This window comes from Schistocerca cancellata, chromosome 5 (genome assembly GCF_023864275.1).
Source record: "Schistocerca cancellata isolate TAMUIC-IGC-003103 chromosome 5, iqSchCanc2.1, whole genome shotgun sequence".
Taxonomy (NCBI): Eukaryota; Metazoa; Arthropoda; class Insecta; order Orthoptera; family Acrididae; genus Schistocerca; species Schistocerca cancellata.
The window spans coordinates 333,908,511-333,931,705 of record NC_064630.1 but is presented as its reverse complement, the minus strand read 5'-3'; the positions used below and the strand labels follow the sequence as shown (position 1 = coordinate 333,931,705).

Here is a 23,195-nt window from a genome sequence, read left to right as displayed (position 1 = left end):
TCCAATTTTATTTTTATTTATCTATCATAATATTTTAGCATTTAAAATTGCTGACCTAATGGTTAAAACACAAAAGGCAAAATAATCTGTTTATATTGGTTGTGCAATGGGGTCAAAAATGTGTTTCTCACTACATGACATACAGACATTTAAAAGATAAACTCTTGTTGCACTATGGATAAAATAATGGATACAAAGAAGTAAACAAAGGAAGGGATGATAAATAACAAAAAATTCAACCAAAATCGGAAACAGAAATAATGAATTCAATAACATGGATGAAAATATAGTGTAATAAACTGGAAGAAATGAAGTAGAAGTTAATATCTATAGAAAAATTTTAAAATCACTTGGATAAAGAATCCAGATTAAAAATGGCAGGAAGAAACAATGAGAGCAAATGAAAAAGTCAATAAGATGATTAAAATTTGTGACGAATAAAAAATACATTTAAAACTATTAACTGAATACAGATAATTAGTTCCATAAATAATTAAAAATGAAAAAGTTCAAAACACTTGACAGTATTCAAAACCACAACCTTCTACATGTAAGGTATTATCTTAACCAAAATGCTACACCAGTACCACTCTGCATGATACAACATTTTAAGCTCTAGAGCAGGGTTTCCCAAACTGTGTTAAACCAGAAGTGAAAAAGCGTTCTGTGAAAAACTATTGAAAGCATTGTGGTTTTTTCTTATAGTTTGATGATACTAATTATTTTTTTAAAAAAAATTATTGCAATTTCTTCATTATTAGTTATGATTTAAAACTGAAGTAATCAACAAAGAAAATAATTTTTCCTCACTTTTTAAAACTATATTAACCATCAAGGTGTCCCATCACAATACCAGGATTCTCAAAATGTTACGACAAAGGAATGGTTTGAGAAACCCTGCTCTACTGAATCATGCAAAATCCTGAAATTTTTTTCAATGATTACTCAGAAATGAGGGAACACTTTGATCAATGGCTGCATACTGTGATACTTGGGACTCTAAATTAGGTTATTATAGAGCTAGTTTAAAAAAAGTCAAGTCCATACCTGAGGACCTCTCCTTGTGAAGTATCTCCTGCACCATATCTCCACATACCTCCAATTCTCATACAAACCCCACTAACCAGCATTACTCAGTGTCATCCTGGAATGGAATAACTTAATCACATCCTTATCAGAGCTTTGATTGCTTGTCTTCATACCTTGAAATGGGGAACATCCTACCCATAATACTTACAGTCTCTCTCCAAGTCGTACTCTACTGCCCACTCAATCTACAAAATATCCTAGTCAATCCTTACGCCACAACTGCTACTAATCCTTTTACACAAATGTCATAACTGTGGAAAAACCTGCTGAAAGACCTGATCTAAGCTCCTACCCATCTCATCCTATTCCGGTCCTGTCACAGTCATGTCCTACTGTATTTGAGGCAAGTCCACCTGTGTAAGCAATAATGTCAGATAATAGCTTTCACAGTCTTTCATGTGGGCATGGCAACCAATCAACTGTTCATTCGAATTAGTGGCAACAAGCAAACAGTAATCAAAAGCCGAGTTGACCACTCTGTGTCCGAAAACATTGCTGAACACAACATCCTCAACTTCAATGGTTACTTCACAATCTGGACCTGTGGATCTTGAGTAGTAGCAGTTCCTTTGACCTATGTAGAAAGGAACTATCACTGCTACATATCTCTGAATTCTCCTGGCTTCCCTCTCTGTTAGTCTGCGATACACCCTTCTTCACCCCTGTCTTCATGCCCCACCTACATTCCCACTTCACTCCACCAATTTACATTGATACTTGTCTCACTGTAGTCACCCTCTTTCTCTGTTCTATCCCCTTTTCCCAATCCCCTCTCCCATTTCATTATATGTCACACATAACTCCCAGTGCCTGTGTCAGTACAATATTCCTATCCAATTTCCTCGCTGTCTCGCACTCTCAGTCGTCAGCCAACCTTCCCCTCTCCCACCCCAACTTCTTGCTCTTCTTGTTTCACCCAACACAACCCCTCATCCTACATGAACATCAGCACTAGGATAGTGCTGGAACCATGATCCTGCATCTGAGCATTTTGTAATAATTAACTCTGAAGGAGGACATTGTCTAAAAGCTACGTAAAGTTTTCAATTTGCTCAATGTCTCCTACTACATATTGGCTGGTTATCTTTACTACAATTACTTGTATTCCCCCATGTTCTTCCCATTATCACAACAATATTACTCTCACAATAACAAAGCAAATCAGTCTGGTTTGAAAACAAGTATATTAAATAACTTTTAAAAAATAGAGTAATTAGGAAATAGTGTATTAGCAAGATGGCAATTCTTTCAGACACACAAAAACAAACTATCCAATTCTGATTTGACCAACCTAATTCAGGAGTTGTATGGTATGTCTAAATGTTTCAATGGAAAAACAAGTATACAAGACTAAGCTTGCTTTTTGTTTTGCTTATGTCCAACTGAAGTACATTTTCTATAAATGAAGTATTAAAGATAAGTCAATGCAAAACTAAATATTATATGAAAACCATGCATGTAACTTACTAGGACAACAATGGGGAAATGTAACCAGAACATACAGAACTAGCTGTGCCAAAATCTCATCAAAAAAGGGCCCTAGCAGGCAAACAGTGATGAATTTGCTTTCAGTTAATGGCATAATTTGGTTCACTAAGGATCGGTAATCCAGAACAAATTGTTGGCTGACCTAACAATGACCCACAGTAAAAAGATAGAGTCCCACAGTTACTTTTTCCTCCATATTCTGTTGAAAAGCAGGACTGTTTGTCACACAAACTACAGCAGCGTCTTGGCACTGGATTTGAATGAACATTTTCAGTGCATATCAAATTGAAAATGTCATGCGACAGTTAGCTCAGTTACTACAGTTACAAATATCATGGGAGAAGTTCTGCACCTCCAATATAATACATTAATATTTGTTTAATTATGGGTTTTATCCACCATTTCAAACTTTCCTAGTTCTCTTAGCACACAGGTGCCAAAAGATGAAGTTTTAATCTAATATCAAAAGCAACCTAAACATCTTTCACCATAAAAATATCAGCTTCACTGATAATACTTTATCATGTGTAGCAGAATAACTTAAAAAGGAAGCTGCTCTTTTCAGTGCTAATCTTTTTACCTCTTCACATCTATTAGCCCCACACTTTTAATATGGTCTTTTTCTGATCAGTGAAAGTCGGCTAACTTCAGGCTACATCTACATCTACATTTATACTCCGCAAGCCACCCAACGGTGTGTGGCGGAGGGCACTTTACGTGCCACTGTCATTATCTCCCTTTCCTGTTCCAGTCGCGTATGGTTCGCGGGAAGAACGACTGTCTGAAAGCCTCTGTGCGCGCTCTAATCTCTCTAATTTTACATTCGTGATCTCCTCGGGAGGTATAAGTAGGGGGAAGCAATATATTCGATACCTCATCCAGAAACGCACCCTCTCGAAACCTGGCGAGCAAGCTACACCACGATGCAGAGCGCCTCTCTTGCAGAGTCTGCCACTTGAGTTTGTTAAACATCTCCGTAACGCTATCACGGTTACCAAATAACCCTGTGACGAAACGCGCCGCTCTTCTTTGGATCTTCTCTATCTCCTCCGTCAACCCGATCTGGTACGGATCCCACACTGATGAGCAATACTCATGATTGGTTTATGCTTGTTGCCAACCTCACCTATGTACCAATTTTGTGTGCTGTAGCAACACAAATTTATTTCCTTATAAGCTATAAGTTAGCTGTCATGGGTGGAGGAGACAGGCTTGTCACAGCAGCCAATGTGCTACGAGCCAATTGCAAGTGTTTGCTCTCAGCACTTGCAGCAGAAAGGTCAACTTGAAGTATGCAATTAGTAATATTATCAATATACTGAATAACCTGTATTGCATACTACAAAAACCTAATCAATATAAACGTCTGTCTACATTTACAAACATACCCTTCAACCCACCATAGAGTGTGTGGTGGAGGGTACCCTATACCACTACTACTCATTTCCTTTCCTGTCTCACTTTCAGATAGAGCAAGCGAAAAATGACTATCTATATGCCTCTGTATGAACCTTAATTTCTTGTATCTTATCTTTGCAATCCTTATACAAAACTTATATTGGCGGCAGTGGGATCATTCTGCAGTCAGCTTGAAACACCTGGTTCTTTACATTTTCTTAATAGTGTTCCTTGAAAAGTATGTTGCCTTCCTTCCAGCAAGTCCCATCTGAGTTGCTGAAGCATGCCCATACCAATTGCATGTTGTTCAAGTCTACTGGTAACAAAGCTAGCAGCCTACATCTTTCTCTAATCTGACCTAATGGAACCCAAAACCGAAAATGTAAAGAACTGGGCTTTCGAAGCTGACTGCAGAACGATCCTACTGCCGCCAACGAACTTTTGTACAAGGGCCACAATGATAAGATACAAGAAATTAAGGCTCATAGAGAGGCGTATAAACAGTCATTTTCCCCTTGCTCTACATGTGAGTGAGACAGGGAAGGAAATGAGTAGTAGTGGTATAGTGTATCCTCCACCATGCACTGTATGGTGGGTTAAAGAGTATGTATGTAAATGTAGACAGATGTAGATGTAGATTAGTTTTTTGTACTCAAGAATAGGGTGCACAAGCATCCTATATGGGGTCTCCTTTACAGATCAAGCATGGTTTGCTAAAATTTTCCCAATAAACCGATGTTGAGTATTCACCTTCCCTACCACAATCCTCACATGCTCATTCCATTTCATATCGCTTTGCAAAGTTATGTCCAGACATTTAAGCAGCATGACTGTGTCAAATACGACATACTAATGCTGTTTTGAGCATTATTAGTTTGTTTTCCCTACTCACCTACTTTAAAATACTTTTTTTTTTTTTTTTACATTTGGAGCCAGCTGCTATTCATCACACCTACTAGAAATTTTGTCTAAGTCATCTTCTACCATCCCACACTCATCTTCAGCACCCTGCTGTACACCACAACATCATCAGCAAACACCTGCAGATTGCTGCTCACCCTGTTTTTCAGATCATTACGTACAAAGAAAATAATAGCAGTACTGTCGTACTTTCCTGGGGCACTCCTGACAATTACCCTTGTCTCTGATGAACATTTGCCACCAAGGATAACATACTGTGTTCTATTACTTAAAAAGTCTTCAAGCCACTCGCACATCTGGGAACCTACTCCATATGCACATACCTTCATTAACAGTCTGCAGTGGGGCACGGTGTCAAATGCTTTTTGGAAATCTAGGGATAAAGCATCTGCTTACTGCCCTTCATCCATAGTTCGCAGGATATCATGCCAGAAATGGACGGGCTGAGTTTCACACAAATGATGCTTTCTAAAACTGAGCTCATTTGTGGACATAAGCTTTCTAGTCTCTAGAACATGTATTGTATTCAAACTCAGAATATGTTCGAGAATTCTGCAGCAAACCAAAGTTTTTGTCCGTAATATCAAAGTTTCTTATTAAACATTATTTTTCATAAATTTGCTTTACTGCAATTCCAATTAACATGAATTAATTTCCTATTTTCCCCCATACCTTTTTGGCTCTCCTGTAAACTGAATTTCAAATGATTTGAGTTTGCTAATTCCAGAAAATTATATTTCACAATTTTCCCTGGTGTCTTATGGAAGTGTCTTCTGGTAATCACTCAACAGAAATGAACAATAACAATATCGTGTGAAAGTAGATGAGTACATTTACTCCTTAATGGTTTTCGTTGGAGGTGGTAAAAATCATTTCAGCTAAACTGTGATTTGCACAACCATAGTACAATACACAAATTGATCATTCCATGCATGAATGGGCTTAAATCTGAAAAACAAAAATCTAGCCTAAGGGCAAAGCATATCTTGTAATTACTGATGCACAAAATTATTTTATAAATGCAGTGAACTGATCAAGTTTATCTGACAGGAAAGTTACTGACGTGAAGTGCACACAAAATTTTATTATGTGTTGGCAGTAACTGCTCTTCCTTCCACCTGAATATCAAACTGTTCTGTTGAGTTCGGCAGTCATCAGTCTAAATAAAATAAGCTTATAGTTTTAGAGTAAAATTCATTCTTCGTAATAAAAATAAAGCTAAAATACAGTGACATATATTCTAACACAGATGATTATTTTCAATCCTAATTTATCAATCTACCTCCAGCTAAACTATATGTGATGGTAAAGTTAAAGGTAGCAAAATAATAAACTATTTGACAAAATTTATGAATATATGAAGGGAATGTTGAAGAAAATGATGAAATTAAGGCGGTGTGCCTTAAATTCTGTTGCATCAATATGACAACATTTAAATCAGATGACAATTACACTTCTTCCCATTAGTTTAGAACATATAATGAGCCTTTCTCCTGAACTGGCGAGAAAATGTTATATTTTTGTAGGTTTTCAAAATCACTCACTATTACACATAATCATTAAATCACAGTTTGCATTTCAAAAGAGTTGCTCTACTGAGAATGCCATAATATTATACCTAACCAAAAGAATGCAGTAAGTTGTACTTAGTAATACATCTAATGTGGTCCACAGACATTATTCTGACTGTGGAGAAAACACATATGAGGTTCCACAAAGGTCGAACTTAGGTCTGCTAATGTTCCTCATATAATTTGAAAACAATCATTATGTAATATACAACAAGCACAAATAATTATTTTGTGTATGAGACTTGTATTGTAATCAATCCGAGCATACATACACCAACAGGAGAACTGGTAAACAATGTTTTAAAAGTATCTATGATTGGCTTTTGAGAACTGTCTCACCACCAATTTCAAAAAGACACAACATATTCAGCTTGGCATATCCAAGGGTACTCCACCAATTGTATGTGAAACACATGGAGAGGAAGTAGTAAATAGTGTGGAAGCTTCAAAATTCTTAGGTGTCCATATTGATGAGAATTTAAACTGGAAAATGCCCAGGCTGGAATCACTGCTAATCATGGGAAGAGACAAATCAATAAGGTGATATATACTTTTAATTTTGTAATGTCTTATGGAATAAATGTTCTGAGATAACTCAGCTTTAAGAAAGAAAGTCTTCATTGCTCAAAAATATGCTGTAAGAATAACATGTTGAGCTCATCTGTGATCATCTTGTAGGCATCTGCTTAAGGAATTAGGCATTTTGACTACTGCTTAACAGTATATTTATTCCCTCATGAAGTCAGTTGTAAAAAAACACTGAAGTTCCAGAGGAACACTGATGCACATAATTACAACAACAGTAGAAAAAATTATGTTCCTTAAGCCACATTAAGGTTGTCTTTAGCACAAAAAAGGAGGGGACAATGTTGCAACCAAAATTTTTGATCATTTACCCAGTGATATAAAATGTCCGAGGGACAGCAAAGTAAAACTGCAGAAGTCAATTTGAAAATAAACTGGAAAAGATTCTTCTTGACAATTCCTACTTCATAGAAGAATTTCTTTTATTATAATGTGTTAAAGGTGGTGGGTAGGAAGTATTAACTCACAAAATAATTTGTGATTTGAATATAAAATGACACATTGCACGTCATTAAGATGTACTGTGCAAATGATCCATGTAACGTTAACTAACTACACAAAAAAGTTTGTTGTGCATATTTGGTTTAGTTCTTACCTAACTTAAAATGACTTTCAGATCATCTACATTGAAGTGTGTGCCTCAGCTCATTTACTGTATTTACTCGAATCTAAGCCACACTTTTTTCCAGTTTTTGTGATCCAAAAAACTGCCTGTGGCTTAGAATCGAGTGCACAGTAAGTGGAAGTTTTGAAAACGTTGGCAGGTGCCGCCACAACAAACTCCTCCCATCGAATATATGTAGCGCTACACAGGCATGCTTTGCAGGCACAAAGATAAATACTGGCGCCAAAACCTGTGTGTCAGTAAAGAAGAAGAAGAAAGAGGTAGAGAGAGAGAGAGAGAGAGAGAGAGAGAGAGAGAGAGAGAGAGAAGGTGGAAGATGAGCTTTTTTCTCTGCCCCTAGTTTCGACCACCGCATTTTCATACATTATCCAACGAAGTAAATGCAAATTCCGTATTGTTCATCTTCAAATGTAGCAGCATTTCAATGTACTACGAAAATCCAGCTGGCAAGACTGTTTGGGAAGTTTGTCAATATGGCCAACTCTACGTTCTGAATTCTTTCCTACCTGTGAGAAGAGATGGTTGTTAATAGGAACTTTTATGAATTTTGAATCACATGCAGTATTCTCTTCACCATAAGAATAATATTAATATAAACATTTTACCATGTATTCTTTCGTGTTTGCTGTTATCTCATTTAAATCCTGTTTGCCTAATAAACTACGAAACTAGAGTGAGACAACAGCAAATACGGAAGAATATACATATCATATCATGTTGATATTTTATTATTCTTATACCTAATAGTGATACAGTCAGAAATGAAGCACAGCAATTGATTAGATTTTTAAATCTAAGATGACTCTAATTTCTGTGCAGAATGTAATGTACTAAAGAGGCGTCTGGAAAGATTTCACTATACTCTCGTTTAGAACATCATCTGTCATACGCAAGCTATTATTTGGTTCTTGTTTATCATTATCAAATAAAGCAGCAGTGTAAGTAATAACAAATAGCAGTCCCTTGCATTGTTTCGCTAACGAGACGATTCCTCTCTCTCTCTCTCTCTCTCTCTCTCTTTTTTAAATTGTAAGCGGCGGTAGAGTGCACAAAAGCAAGATATGCCGCGAGTGGCGACAGACCGTAAACACTCATTATCAGAATACGACAAACAATGCATGACACAGTACAGTACTGCATTTTCAGCTTAGAATGACGTAAACACCTATAACAAAGAGAACGGCACTTATCAGATCAAAGAAAAATAAGCAATCAATTCAAACCAGACAAAGCACGTGAAAAAGGAAGGGTACCCATATAAATACGGATGGAGTGCCTGACACATACCAATGGCTACCTGGTAAAGCTTAACTGTGAAGCTTACGATTCGAACCAAACTACTGTAACTGTATCATCATTTATTCGAGCTAATTGTGTCTCATATTACAATTGACCAACTTTGTTTCGATTTGGAGGTGCGGCCTAAAACTTTTCTCTTCGCTTCTTGAATTTTGAGTCTCAAATTTCAGGTGCGGCTTAAATTCGAGTGTGGCTAAGATTCGAGTAAATACGGTATACCACTGCATGGAAATTTAAAGGGTCACCAAGCTATTCATTTTTAGTGTGCTTGTCACACCTGTAAGTACTCGTAACATTGGTCACACATACATGACTGGTAAAACGTTATAAATATCATTTATATTGGAAAATTTTATTTCTGTACTATTTATACAAGTTGCATACAGTTTCTAATACATCTTGCAAACTTAGTGCAACTGCCTGTATGTCTTCATTTTCACAGAAAATTGAAGTTGGCTTCAAAAACTGGCAAAATAAGTCTCATTTTTTCCCTATCCATATCAAAAAGTTGTAATCTAATTATCTCTGTACCCATTACACATTTGTCCCTGTGAGCTCCGTGATGGAACTTATTCAGTGTTCATCAGTTCTGGGTATTAACAAAAACATGTGATTTATTATTTAAAATATTTATCACTCAAAACTCATCTGCAAGTCAGATTCGTAAGCATGGAATGTCCCAAAAATAATTTTCATGCAGAATTTTTAGGATACCCTAGTGAAAAGATACTCAAGGAGTTCCCATGTAACAAAGTTATAAATTGAGAATGCTGTCCAATTAAAAGAAAATCAAAAACATCTCATTAGCCATTATTTCTACAGAGCATCTGAATATCTTAATTCATGGACTGCCAGTTAAAAAATGCTTGGAAGTTTCATTGTATAATTGCAAGACAAATAGTAATGAGATGTAATTAGGCCTTTGTTGTTAGATATTTATGTAACTATTTCATTTCAAAAACCACACCAAATAATATTACACTACCAAAAGGAGGTAAACAACATCTATTTAATATAAATGAGAAAGCAGTCACTTATACTAGGCATCATTAACTCAAGGTGTTTTCCCAACAAGATTTAAATATGCCACTCTTAGGCCTTTCTATATAAATGGCAACTCGATTATGTTAATAACTTGTGCCCTGTGTCACTCTGTGCATATTTTCTAAAAAATTTTAGAAGATAATGTATTCAAGGGTTCTTGTCCACTTGTGTCTTAATGGGATACTTGGTCAATCACAGTTTGGATTTTAGAAGGACCACTCACTAAGTCAGCTATTTATGCATTTATGGAGCAAAAAATAAAATCTTTACATGATGAAATATCACCAACTGGGATTTCCTGTGACCTACTGAAGCCATTTAATAGCATAAATCATAATGTTCTAGTAGAGAAGTTCAGTTTAATCATAGAATAGTTCAGTAAATTCCTAGTTTAGTTCTTATTTATGAAACAGAATGCAGAAAGTTACCCTAGGCTGTTCGAGTAATACATAGAGGGATTCACATCATCTGCATGGAGAGAAATTACATGGGAGCCTCCAGGATTCAATCATTGGTCAATTCTGTTCATGCTTTACGTTAATGATCTGTCATTTTATTTGAATCAGTACACAGAATTAGTCCTAGATGATACAAGCACTGTTTTGAAGCTGAACAAAGAAACATCAGAAGAGAAAATGGAAAATGCTATTTTGTGACAGTTACTGAATGGTTTTGCACAAATGGAATAGCTTTAAACTTCAGAAAAAAGTATTAGTTCATTCCAGATCTGCTAAAACATCTAGGTTTGGCTACTTTTCTCACAAGAATAATTGCCAACTTTGGGGATATAGAAGATAGTAAGTTAAAATATTTAGCACATTTTCATTCATTCATGTCCTATGGGATAATATTCAGTGGTAACTCTCCACTTAGGCAAAAGTATTCATTGCACAAAAGAAAGTAAACATATATCATGCATGAATCTCTTTAAGCAGACAGGAATATTAATCACAGAGTCAATAATCCGTCCAGTTTTGAGTGTAACAGAGATATTCACAAGCACAGCAGTGGGAGGAAAAAGATCCGTGTTGCCCTTCAATCAACCTTATTTCAGCACAGAAAACATTTAAATCTGCAGCTAAATGATTGACAGACAACAGAAGTGTTTTCAAATGTAGATTAAAGATGTTTCTCTATAGTAATTTCTTCAACATAACAGAGGAATTCTTAAATAGAAATAGTCATTTTTAAAGAAACAAATGTGTAGATGACAAGCAAGTAGCCATAGAAATAATATATTTGTCTATAAAAGTTCTGTGGAATTTCTGTTCAGTACATATTTCAGCATATGAAATGTAGCTGACATACTGAATTATTCTTTAAACGTAGAAGGATCTCTCTATCTATCACCACTCTTACGAAAATGAAACATACGTAAAGTGCTTCATCCCACACATGTCAACAAAAAAGACAGAATGAAATATTCATAACATTCCTTGTATCTCAAACAGTTTGAGATATGAGAAAAATATTAGTAGCAAATGGTAGTATGCAAAGAGAAGAATATTTTGCCATATGATCAATATATCTAATATATCTAACATATATCTAATCAATATTCAAATAACTACAGATTTTTCCAATGAAATAATGCCTTTTTAAGGGCCACTGGTAGCTGATTAAAGAAGAATTACTATAGGTTCCTAGAAACCAGAAGAAAATTTTGAGACATGGATCTGACACTCACGATAGGACTCACAATTGTTGTAAGAATAATGGAGTCATTTATCAAAGTGTTGTATGCAGTCAGTGATGTGGACATAAAACATTTGTCTAAAATGCCCAGAAAAATCTAGTACAATGTTTTATAGTTACAAAAAACTTCCCCCAAGGATCTGCAACTGCTTGTAGTACAAATTACAAGCAGATTCAGATTATCAGGGGAAATTCAATATAATTGATGCTGAGGGATATGGGAAAAAAAGTGATGGTTGGCTGGTTGGTTGGGGGAGGAGCCAAACAGCTAGGTCATTGTTCCCATGATCTAAGGTGGCAGAAACCATGGGAGGAACAACACAAACAGCACAGTCTGGCCAAGGGGAAGGGAAAAGCAGTAAACAGAATGTCAGGGCAGCAGGTACAGGAACGTACAGGAGGAGGGTAGGGGATATGGCGAGAGCAGGGGAACCCCAGAAATGCTATGCACATTGGGACACCAGCATCACCACCGAACCTTCCCGATCCCCACACCATATTATAACATGATCATGACACAACTGGGACAATGCCAGAGGAAGAAGACACAAAAAATGGGAAACAGAATGGACAAAAGACCAGACAAAATGTAGGGGGAAAAGGGGGGAGGGGGGAGGTAGCAGCTGGTGTGGAGGCAAGGCCAAGGCTTCCTCAATCAATGCCAGCACGACGTCAGGGACTCCGGTTCCAGAGGGAAATACAAGACCTTAAACCTAGGAGAACAAACCATTTTAATAAACAAAACAGACATAACTATGCATGGGTCATACGCTAACATGCGGGGCAAGGAAGGTGCAGCTTACTGCAGAGTAAAAATCATGGGTCAACCTAGTATGGACAATATGAAGATGGCAGAGTATGGTAGATTTCCACTGGGACAGGTGGAGGGAAGGACACCATTTGGTGGGAGTCTCAATGAGTGCACAAAGTCTATAAGACAGGGGCTAGGGGTAGCCTCTCAAAAGTCAGCCCACAATTGAACAAAAAGGGATTTAACTTAAAGCTGCAAATCTGCTCCCAGAGGGGTTGGAGAGAACAGGAGGTAGGTAGCTGCATCCCCCCCCCTCCCCCTCCAACCGCACGATCTGCATGTTTATTATCAAGGATACCTACACGGCCGGAAACCCATAGAAAATCAACCAAACAAACCGCATTGCCAAGAGGTGGTCTTGGATGGCAGAGACCAATGGGTGGTGGGGAAAAACACCAAGCCATAGCCTGAAGGCCACTCAATGAGTCCATGCATATCAAAACTTGGATTACGGAAGATTGTTTAATAAAGTAGAGAGTCCAATAGATGACCATCAATTCTGCAATAAATACCCCACACATGGCAGGTGAGAGATGGTGTTCCATACCAACAGAAGATGTGAATGCATATCCCACATGATTGAAGATCAAGAGTCATTGGTGTAAATACCTGGAACTGTGAAACTCATGTAAGAGCATTCGGAACAAGCAACAGAATGTCATTGGAGAGATGGATGCTTTTGGACTCTGGAAGAGATCCAGCAGAATTCGGGGTCCAAAACTAACCAAAGGGGGTACGAGGTGCATTCAAGTTCTAAGGCCTCCGATTTTTTTTCTAATTAACTACTCACCTGAAATCGATGAAACTGGCGTTACTTCTCAACGTAATCGCCCTGCAGACGTATACATTTTTCACAACGCTGACGCCATGATTCCAAGGCAGCGGTGAAGGCTTCTTTAGGAGTCGGTTTTGACCACTCGAAAATCGCTGAGGCAATAGCAGCACGGCTGGTGAATGTGCGGCCACGGAGAATGTCTTTCATTGTTGGAAAAAGCCAAGTCACTAGGAGCCAGGTCAGGTGAGTAGGGAGCATGAGGAATCACTTCAAAGTTGTTATCACGAAGAAACTGTTGCGTAACGTTAGCTCGATGTGTGGGTGTGTTGTCTTGGTGAAACAGCACATGCGCAGCCCTTCCCGGACATTTTTGTTGCAGTGCAGGAAGGAATTTGTTCTTCAAAACATTTTCGTAGGATGCACCTGTTACCGTAGTGCCCTTTGGAACGCAATGGGATTGTGTGCACAGAACCCACAGAAATGCCAACTCTGCAACTCTGGAGGCGATCTGTTCAACAGTCATTCGGCGATCCCCCAAAACAATTCTCTCCACTTTCTCGATCATGTCGTCAGACCGGCTTGTGCAAGCCCGAGGTTGTTTCGGTTTGTTGTCACACGATGTTCTGTCTTCATTAAACTGTTGCACCCATGAACTCACTTTCGACACATCCATAACTCCATCACCACATGTCTCCTTCAACTGTCGATGAATTTAAATTGGTTTCACACCACGCAAATTCAGAAAACGAATGATTGCACGCTGTTCAAGTAAGAAAAAAGTCACCATTTTAAGTATTTAAAACAGTTCTCATTCTCGCCGCTGGCGGTAAAATTCGATCTGCCATACGGTGCTGCCATCTCTGGGACGTATTGACAATGAACGCGGCCTCATTTTAAAACAATGCGCATGTTTCTATTACTTTCCAGTCCGGAGAAAAAAAATCGGAGGCCTTAGAACTTGAATGCACCTCGTAGTCTGGACAGAACTTGGGGAAAGAACAAGGAGGGGAGATGGAAATCACACCAGAGACAAGCATGGTGTAGCCCAACCGGTAAACCCATCCGAGAGCAGGCTGTGGGTTGGTGACATCTTAAGGCCATGAAAAGAATAAAATACAAGGATTGCCAAGGGGAAGAGTAGATAGTGATAGCATAGGAAACTGGGACAGCCAAAGCGAAATGCAAGGGATACCAGTGTCACCCAGAAGACTATTGAAAGGGCTAGTGTGAAAGGCATTGGTGGCTACATGGATACCATGATAGTGAACTGGGTCCAAGAGAAACAGTGTGCAAGGGGCAGCTGATCCATAAGCTTGGCAACCATAGTCGAGATGAGGCACAAATAATACCCAATAAAGATGGTGAAGTGTCTAACGATCCATGCTCCAAGAGGTGTTAGCGAGGAAGTGAAGGACATTGAGCTTATGAAAACAGCCAACCTTCAGATGACAGACATGGGGCAACCAATTAAGCTTGTTGTCAAAAAGAAGACTCAAGAAACAGAACTGGGGGACCACTGTCAGGTGCTGGACGTCGACATAGAGCTCCAGATCAGAATGGACCGTATTACTTCAACAGAAATGTGCCTCCCTTGACTTAAGGGGAGAGAATTGAAAACTGTGGGAGAGCGCGCGCGTGGAAGCGCACCGTATGGCACCCTGGAACTGGCGTTCCACAGAGGACACTGACTAGAAACTAGCCCAAATATAGAAATCATCCACATGCAGAGCAGAGGCGTCCAACATCCAGTTGAGACTAAAAGTCCATTAATAGTGATGAGAGAAAGGAGGACACTTAATACAGAGCCCTGGAATGTCATTCTCCTGAGACTGCTTGAAGCTGATAATGGTACCAACCCAAATTCTGAAAGACCAGTGAGACAGGAACCAGTGAATAAAAATCAGGAAGGGGTCCAAAGACCCCACTTGTGGAGTTCAAGTAGGGTGTGATGGTGCCAAGCTGTGTCATCAACCTTACGAAGATCAAAGAAAACTGTGACAAGATGGCAGTGCTGTTTGAAAGGCCTGCTGAACTGCGATTTCCAATCAAAGCAGGTTATCTATCAGAGACTGCACCTCCCGAAAGTCACACTGGTAAGGAAATAAAAGGCTCCAAGATTCAAGAACCCAACTGAGCCAATGAGGTGCCATCTGTTCACGTAACTTGCACGTGACATTGGTCTGGCTCAAAGCCTAGTAACTGTCAAATTATGATGGATTCTTCGTGGGCTTAAGGACAGGAACCACCATACTGTCTCTCCATTGAAAAACATCTTGGTGCCAAATGTGGTTAAACGCCTGGAGAAGATATTGTTGTTGTCGAGGACTGAGGGGTTGAAGCAATTGGTTATGGATGGAATCAGGGCCAGAGGCTGAATTGTGGGAAAAAGAGAGGGCCAGAAGAACTTCCAATTCTCTAAAAGGTTCATTGTTGCACTCTGCCTGATAAAGAGTAAAACATAAGTGAGAAGCTTCAGCCTGTTGTTTCTGGAAGAGGAAGGTGTTGAATAGGAGGCTGACATCAATTGTGTCACAAAATGGGTCGTGAGGTGTTCTGCGAGAATTGATGGACCTGTACAAAGGCTACCTGGGAGGGCAGGGCCTGGAATGGAAGACTATTGCTGACAACCTTGGAGGGTGCAGAGTGTAGCCACAACCATGACAAAGGGACAGAAGAACATACGGAGGAGAAACTGTTCCCAACACACCCACTTGCTTTGTTTTATTAAGTAACAGGCTTTGGCTTGGTTGGTTGGTTGACTGACATTGATTTGGGGAATAGGGTCTAACAGGAAATTCATTGGTCCCATCAAGTAAGGGAAGGACTAGGAAGGAAGCTGACTGTGCCCTTTCAGAAGAACCATCCTGGCATTTGCCAGAAGCCATTTTAAGGAAATCATGGAAAAGCTAAATCAGGATAGCTGGACGCGGGTTTGGACTGTCATCCTCCTGAATGCGAGTCCAATGTACTAACTACAGCACCACCTCACTTGGTAGGCTTTTGCATGCAGGCATTTATAGGTAATAAGAGTGGCAGAGGACAAGTGCCACTTAAGAAATTGCAACATAGGATGGCTATCAAAGATGGTGATGGAAATGGTTGTGCTCCACCACGGAAATGGCCCGTGGCGAATTGCACTCGTCGAATTATCTTATCAAACAGATCCTCAACAACTTCATCAGTACTACCTGACAAAAAAGGTGTAAAAACTACCTGGGAAGAATATAGACACCAGTCAGCTTAATGGAAAGCCCAGCAGGATAACTTGTCCATCGGAAGATAGGAAGGGAATGAGAGAATCAATGGGAAATGGATACTATCACAAATGTCACTGTGTGGCAACCAGAGTAAGGAAGGAAGAAGGGTAGGGGAAGTGAGTAAAAGATCAATGGGCAATCTGGCAAGCATGGAGAGGGATGGTCATGACAATGAATACATAAACACACAAAAGTGGTGGACAACAGGGGCCCCCTCATGGAGCAGGTGTCCACATTCATCACAATGAAGGTCTTCTGACAGGAGGAGGATATGTGCCCCAAATGCAAATACCAAAAATACCTCAGAGGTGATGGGATACACGGCATCACGTCGCACCAATAACACACAGTCTTCACCTTCTCCACGAGGGTGACCTATCAGCAGGGGGGGGGGGGGGGGGCGGAGTGGGGGGAGAGGGGAAAGGGGGTGCAGGGTTCAACAGCAGAGGAGGAAGAGGAGGAGGAGGAGGAGGAGGAGGAGAGGGTGGAAGATGAATAGATGCTAGGGAGCAAGTCCTTCCACAAATGGCTCACACTATGGAGAGAAGATTTAGAAGCGGAGGTCATATCCCAAAGGTGGACCAAAAATGCCAAAAAGGAAAGATGAAAGGAAAGGGCGAGGGGAACAAAAACTGGAAGGAATACAAGAGATAAAGTGGACAGCCAGGTCAACAAAAGTAAAAGCATCGAGAGAGGGGAAAGAGGGGACAGAAGGGAAGGAGTAAGGACAGGGAGGGAGGGGCATGGGGAAGGAAATGAAGCTTGGTACAGAAGAATGGGGCACAACAGCTCGTGGTCCCATGTGCAGCACACATGAACTTAAGAAATAGCTGTGAACCTCCTGGGGGATCTTTGGGATGTTGTTCAACTATGTCGTCAAAGCACAGACTTCAAGTGAACATCTGCACCTAGTCATTTTGTTGTAGATTCGTACTGATAACACTAAGTCTCATCACCTGTGATTGGCTTTGTCCAGAAAAGAATTTTCCAAATTTTGGATTTCAATCAAGTAGTGGCAGGCATTCGACGTCTTCATTTCTGTTCATGAGTCAAGGTGTGTGGGACAAATTTTGTACACATTTTTCTCTTTTTCAAAACATTCTGGAGAATAACTTGAATGCACGATTTAGTTTTGGGACACATCAATGTTGACATACTATGGCTGCATGTCCACTATTTAACACTGCCTGCTTACAACCGATTGGTCGAAAGCACATCTATTGTTAACAATTCTTAGTCAAAGCTGCCATTGTTATTAGTGTGCTGACATTGCTTATATGATAGATCAGAACATTTTGGATGGCCGATGTGTGGTGTCACCGCCAGACACCACACTTGCTAGGTGGTAGCTTAAATCGGCCGCGGTCCATTAGTACATGTCGGACCCGCGTGTCGCCGCCATCAGTACTTGCAGACCTAGCGCCACCACATGGCAGGTCTAGAAAGACGGACTAGCACTCGCCCCAGTTGTACGGACGACATTGCTAGCGACTAGACGTACGCAGCCTTCCTCTCATTTGCCGAGAGACAGTTAGAATAGCCTTCAGCTAAGTTAATGGCTACGACTTAGCAAGGCGCCATTTGTAACATTGCATGTATCTTAATGAGTCTCACTTGTATCATGAAGATTGCTGTATTCATCAGAGAATTAAAGTTAAGTATATATTATAAGCTACGTACTTTTCTTGCTACCATTCAATAGTTATCCTGTTCCAGAATTCACGCCCGTCTGCATTACATCGCGTGCCTTTCGGCTACCTCCGAGTGGCGTGGCTCTTGCTACGCCACAACACGATGTATAGTGCATAATAGTAATGTCTTGTTCAACATCTCACTCAGACTCATGCTCACTCAGTTGTTTAGGTGGACTGAGGGGAAGCCACGAAGACGTGCACACCAGTGGGAGACACCCCAACCGTCACTGCCCTGCCCCTACTCCAGAGGGAGATTAAAAACCTTAAACTGAAAATAAAAGCCATTTTCATGGAGGGAATTAAGAACCAGTTCAACCATCCGGGAATCGTCTGCCAATATTAAAAGGTAAAGTGCGGGGAAGTCTGTACTTAGCACGCAGAGCCAAAAGAAGGGGGCATTCCACCAAAATTTGGGCTACTGACTGGAAGGCTCCAAAATCACGAAGTGGGGGTGGCTCATTATGCAAAAGAAAACCATGGGTCAGCCTGGTATGGTCAATGCAGAGACGACACAGGGTGGTCGAGTCCTTTCGGGAGAGGTGGAAGGAAGAACACCACACGACAGGTGTCACCTTAATCACACAAAGTTTATTAGACAGGGAGGTAGCCTCCCAAGAGTTGGCCCACGATTGTGTGAAGTGGGATTTGATATGAAGCCATAAATCCACTGCAGGAGGGGTTACAGAGAAGGGGGATGTAAGTGACTGCTCCCCAGCCAAATGATCAGCAAACTCATTACCTGGGATACCCACACGGACAGGGACCCAAAGGAAGTCAATGGAACAAGAAGAATAGTGAAGATCAGCGAGACGGTCATGGATGGCCGAGACCAAGGGATGGTGGGAAAAACACTGGTCAATAGCCTGAAGGATACTTATTGAGTACATACATAACACAGCACGGTTGAGTTGGAACTCTTTAATAAAGGTAAGAGCCCCACATGCAGTTGGCAGGAGATGATTTTCTCTGCCAACAGAGGACACAAAGGCAAATCCCACATGATCAGCAGATTTAGAGCCACCAGTGTAAAACACAACAGCATCCAGAAACTCCCATAAAATTTGGCGGAAAAAACAACAGATCACCATCAGGGGAACAGAATCTTTCAGACCTTGGCAGAAATCCATCTGAATCTGCGGCTGAGGAACTAACCAAGGGGGAGGTGTTGGAGAGGGAACGTGGGAGACAGGACAAAGAAGGAAGCTGAAAATCACATCAGCATGTCAGGGGACTCTGTGGCTTCGAAGGTTTGACAACGAAATATCTTAAAATCCCTAGAAGGAGCCTATCAAACTATTATGTGACAACAAAGCAGCAATTAAATTATCCAAGACTGGTGTCTACAAGAGTTGAATCAAACAGACAGACACAAGACATCACTTTATAAGAGAAAAAATAGGTTCAACCCAATTCACTGTGGAGCACATATCTTCAGACCAAATGCTGACAGACACAATGACAAAACCTGTGAAAAAGCCCCATCATCATCTGCTGCTAGGAGTTAGGACATGATAGTAGCAGGGTGTTAGAATTTGGAGTGGATGCCTTCACTGTGTATATATCTTTCGCCTTACTATGAACACTGTTATTATTTTATCTGTGGACTGTGTAATACAAACCAGCTTGTGTAACTCCGCTTAATGTGTTAATGTGTACAATAAATCTTACAGGTTCAGTAAGAAACTGCCAGCAAATTACTCTGCTAACAATTTCTTTATTGGTATCACTCAAGCTGAGCTATATTGCTCATTGATTTTTTCAACACCTGTGCAATTACACTCACGTATTTTGTGTTTCTTACTTTCCATCACTGAATATCATTATGAAAGAACCATTCCAGTTACATTTTATATAACTGTTATAATATCAGTTATGTTAAATACATTTGATTTTTCATGTGTCTTTTTTCTGTTAGAGATGTATCACATATCCTTTCCTTTCACAACAAAATAAGCCAAGTATTGTTTTTGTTTTTCTGTTGTTGTACAGGAATTTTATGACCAAATATGTGGCAAAACGTTATTTATTCAGGCCTATCCCGGTGATTGTGATGACCTTTATATTAATTTACTAGTGTAATAAGAAATTAAAAAGGTAGCTAAAAATTTACACAAAGGACTATCATGTAATGTTTCAGCATGCTGCCATATTTTTCACTTGACAAAGTGTATTATTTCTGTAAACTAACTTTAGCATGTCACATAATGGCAAGTCATCATACCATAATTGCAATACTTGTGACAGGCAAGAAATTAGCTTACCAATTACTGCTGGTGATTTCTCCTGCATCACAAAGTTACCCTTTGGGTAAAGCATAATGAGTAAGACCATGTAATGAGCTACTTAAAACTGATATTATATCCACATCAACGAAATCCATTTATGGTGCAAACAAAATGATGGTTGGAAAAATAACAAATCTCCTTACAATAATTCCAAGCTATGTGAGTATACCACAACTTTCAGTATAGGATAAATGTCACCCTGCTTTACAACAGTCCTTTGCAACACTAAACCACACACAAAATATCAACTAGGAATATAAAATTCATATAACATTAAGATACAGTAAACATACCCTACAACCATAATACAACTCAGTTATAATTAACGCTTCTAGTAATATTTACCCAACGATCGTCCAAATACAATGATCTCTTTGTGGTTAATGTCACAACGTGATGACAGGAAGTTAAGGGCTGCTCGTGCATCTGTATATAAGCCTTCTTCACTAGGGGACCCATGGGAAAGCCCATACCCTCTGTATTCCAACATCAATATGTTGCACTGCAAGTTCTGATATAAACCTACAATGTTTTGCAACCTGAAAAAAAGAACACGATCACCTTGAGAAAAAAACTCTGACAAAAATAATAACAAATATTACAGTTGTACATATGAGTCACATTACCTATGACCCATGTTTCCTGCGTTTCCGTGAAGGAAAAGTATAGTTGGAGCCTTTAATGCTACTTCACCTGGCTGGCGCACGAAATACATGTGCAGAAGTGTACCGTCCCCACTCCGTATAAATAAATTTTCATACGGTAAACCAAACATAGAAGGAATTGGTACAAAAACACGAGAATGCGCTGGTAGTTCCGGATGAAATAATAAATTATCTTCCGTGTGATACAATATACCTGAAACAATATAACGTCTGCAAAGCTGCTGTAAAAAATTCTCGACTCTGACTACAACGAGACTAACCTGTTGTCGCAAAACATAGCAGCATGAACGCAAGTAAACCTCCGTAGGCCCAATACAGCAACAGACATGCTAATATTGCTGCACCTGCCAATGCCCAACAGCGCATTGCCACTGACAGCAAAATTCGAAATATTCTTGCACCGTGGCTACTTATATTTACACCCATGTTTGAAGGTTCGGGAGGTTTTGTTATTTTTTCCCCAATTTCCTCCATATGGAGAGGTCCTGATTTGGACATTTTCTCCAATTCATCACCACAACACACATATCACCAACACAACATCCATCGATACACGCTCTCTGTGCAATATTCTTTTGTTCTGTAAATATCAGCTGACAGATACCGCTGTCCAATGTTTGTCAGTGCTAGCAACGTTGCATATTTTGTTTTGCTGCGTACTATATACAAAGTTCCCTTGCATCTTGGATACTTTCATTTGTAAACTCTTTCATTTACTGACATGTTTACAAAACACTTCAAATCAGGAACTTACAAGGGCGTTCTCAAGAAGAAAAAACAATATATACATTGCTTTTGACACAAGCTTCACAAATGTAATTTTAATGGATTACTCTTCTTTATCATATATTTATATGTCACTCCAGATACTTTCTTAGTAATTTTGGCTCGTGGTTACTTAGTGTATACCTCTCGACAGAGGCGTACAATTTTTACTACAAAGTATATGTATACTCGACAGACATAGGCTAAACAGCTACACCTGCTGATCAGAGATGAGACGTATTGTATGTATGTGCTGAGGTAGTGATTGTGATGTTGGCAAAATTCAGCGTTTAATATTCGTAATGTCGTGTGTAGAAATATTAATAGGAAACGAACGCATACTTGTGGATTAGATGGTGCTGTTTAATTTTAGGAGACATTATGTTTCATATTTATAACCGGACCAAAATCAAATTAAACTTCAGATGATCAAGGCATATTATATGTCATGATCATACGAACAACATTAAAGTGAATAATACAACTCAGGTTCCCATTAGCTATGGCATTTGTACAAATTTTCTTTTGTGCATCTTGACAGTGGATTACATTTAGCGAAAGTAAATTTATAAGCAGATAGTGAGATGCTGAATGTATACTCACTGGAAGGGGCTCAGGAAACTACGATGTTTTTGTTAATATTTTGCCTTGGACTTTCATCAGTTTTTGCTCACACCGGTGATGCTACGGAACACATGACAAACGAAGAAAAGCAAGAGCTTAAGTAAGTAACTCGTCTTTTTTGGATTTAATAAAATTAAACTGATTTGTTTAAACGAATCAATTGTTTGCAGTTTTCAGTTCTAACACGTACCGACGCGGCCATCTAACATCATTAAGATGAAGTTTAATCCGTAGTCCATAGCGACCTCTAGAGCGCATTTTCGATGCTAGCACAACGAAAAAGTCATACAAACAAGTCAAGTATCAGTCCTGAATAACTCAGTAGTGACAGGATTGTAGTAATATCAGTGACCTGAGATTTGAAAGGAGAGGGGGGAAAAAAGTACGTTCAGCACTTTTATCTCTGTGATTGTCAACAGAGCTACACATTTGGAATATAGCACCTGGATTATCGCTGAGCACATAAAAGAAACTGCACTGCATTGACAAACGCAATGAAACAGTCACAGCTATTGCTTTTGATCTTATCCTCATATTTCGAGATTGTAGTGTTGCATTTGTTCTTGCAAAATTTACATAACAGAATTTAAATCAAGAAAATAAA

General features: G+C 39.4%; 2 protein-coding genes across 2 annotated transcripts in view; one reads left to right on the top strand and one right to left on the bottom strand.

Annotated features, from left to right (window-relative positions):
- Positions 1-21,789, bottom strand: part of LOC126188900 (protein ABHD13) — a 48,707-nt gene extending 26,918 nt beyond the window's left edge. The window contains exons 1-3 of the mRNA XM_049930586.1: positions 21,463-21,789; positions 21,164-21,395; positions 20,883-21,076 (exon numbers count right to left, since the gene is read on the bottom strand). Coding sequence (XP_049786543.1) covers positions 20,883-21,076; positions 21,164-21,395; positions 21,463-21,700 — 664 coding nt within the window. The 5' untranslated portion in view covers positions 21,701-21,789. The remainder of the gene's footprint in view (positions 1-20,882; positions 21,077-21,163; positions 21,396-21,462) is intronic.
- Positions 21,790-22,173: 384 nt separating this feature from the next.
- The window catches only part of LOC126188899 (ER degradation-enhancing alpha-mannosidase-like protein 3), a 227,815-nt gene continuing 226,793 nt past the window's right edge, over positions 22,174-23,195 (top strand). The window contains exon 1 of the mRNA XM_049930585.1: positions 22,174-22,691. Coding sequence (XP_049786542.1) covers positions 22,552-22,691 — 140 coding nt within the window. The 5' untranslated portion in view covers positions 22,174-22,551. The remainder of the gene's footprint in view (positions 22,692-23,195) is intronic.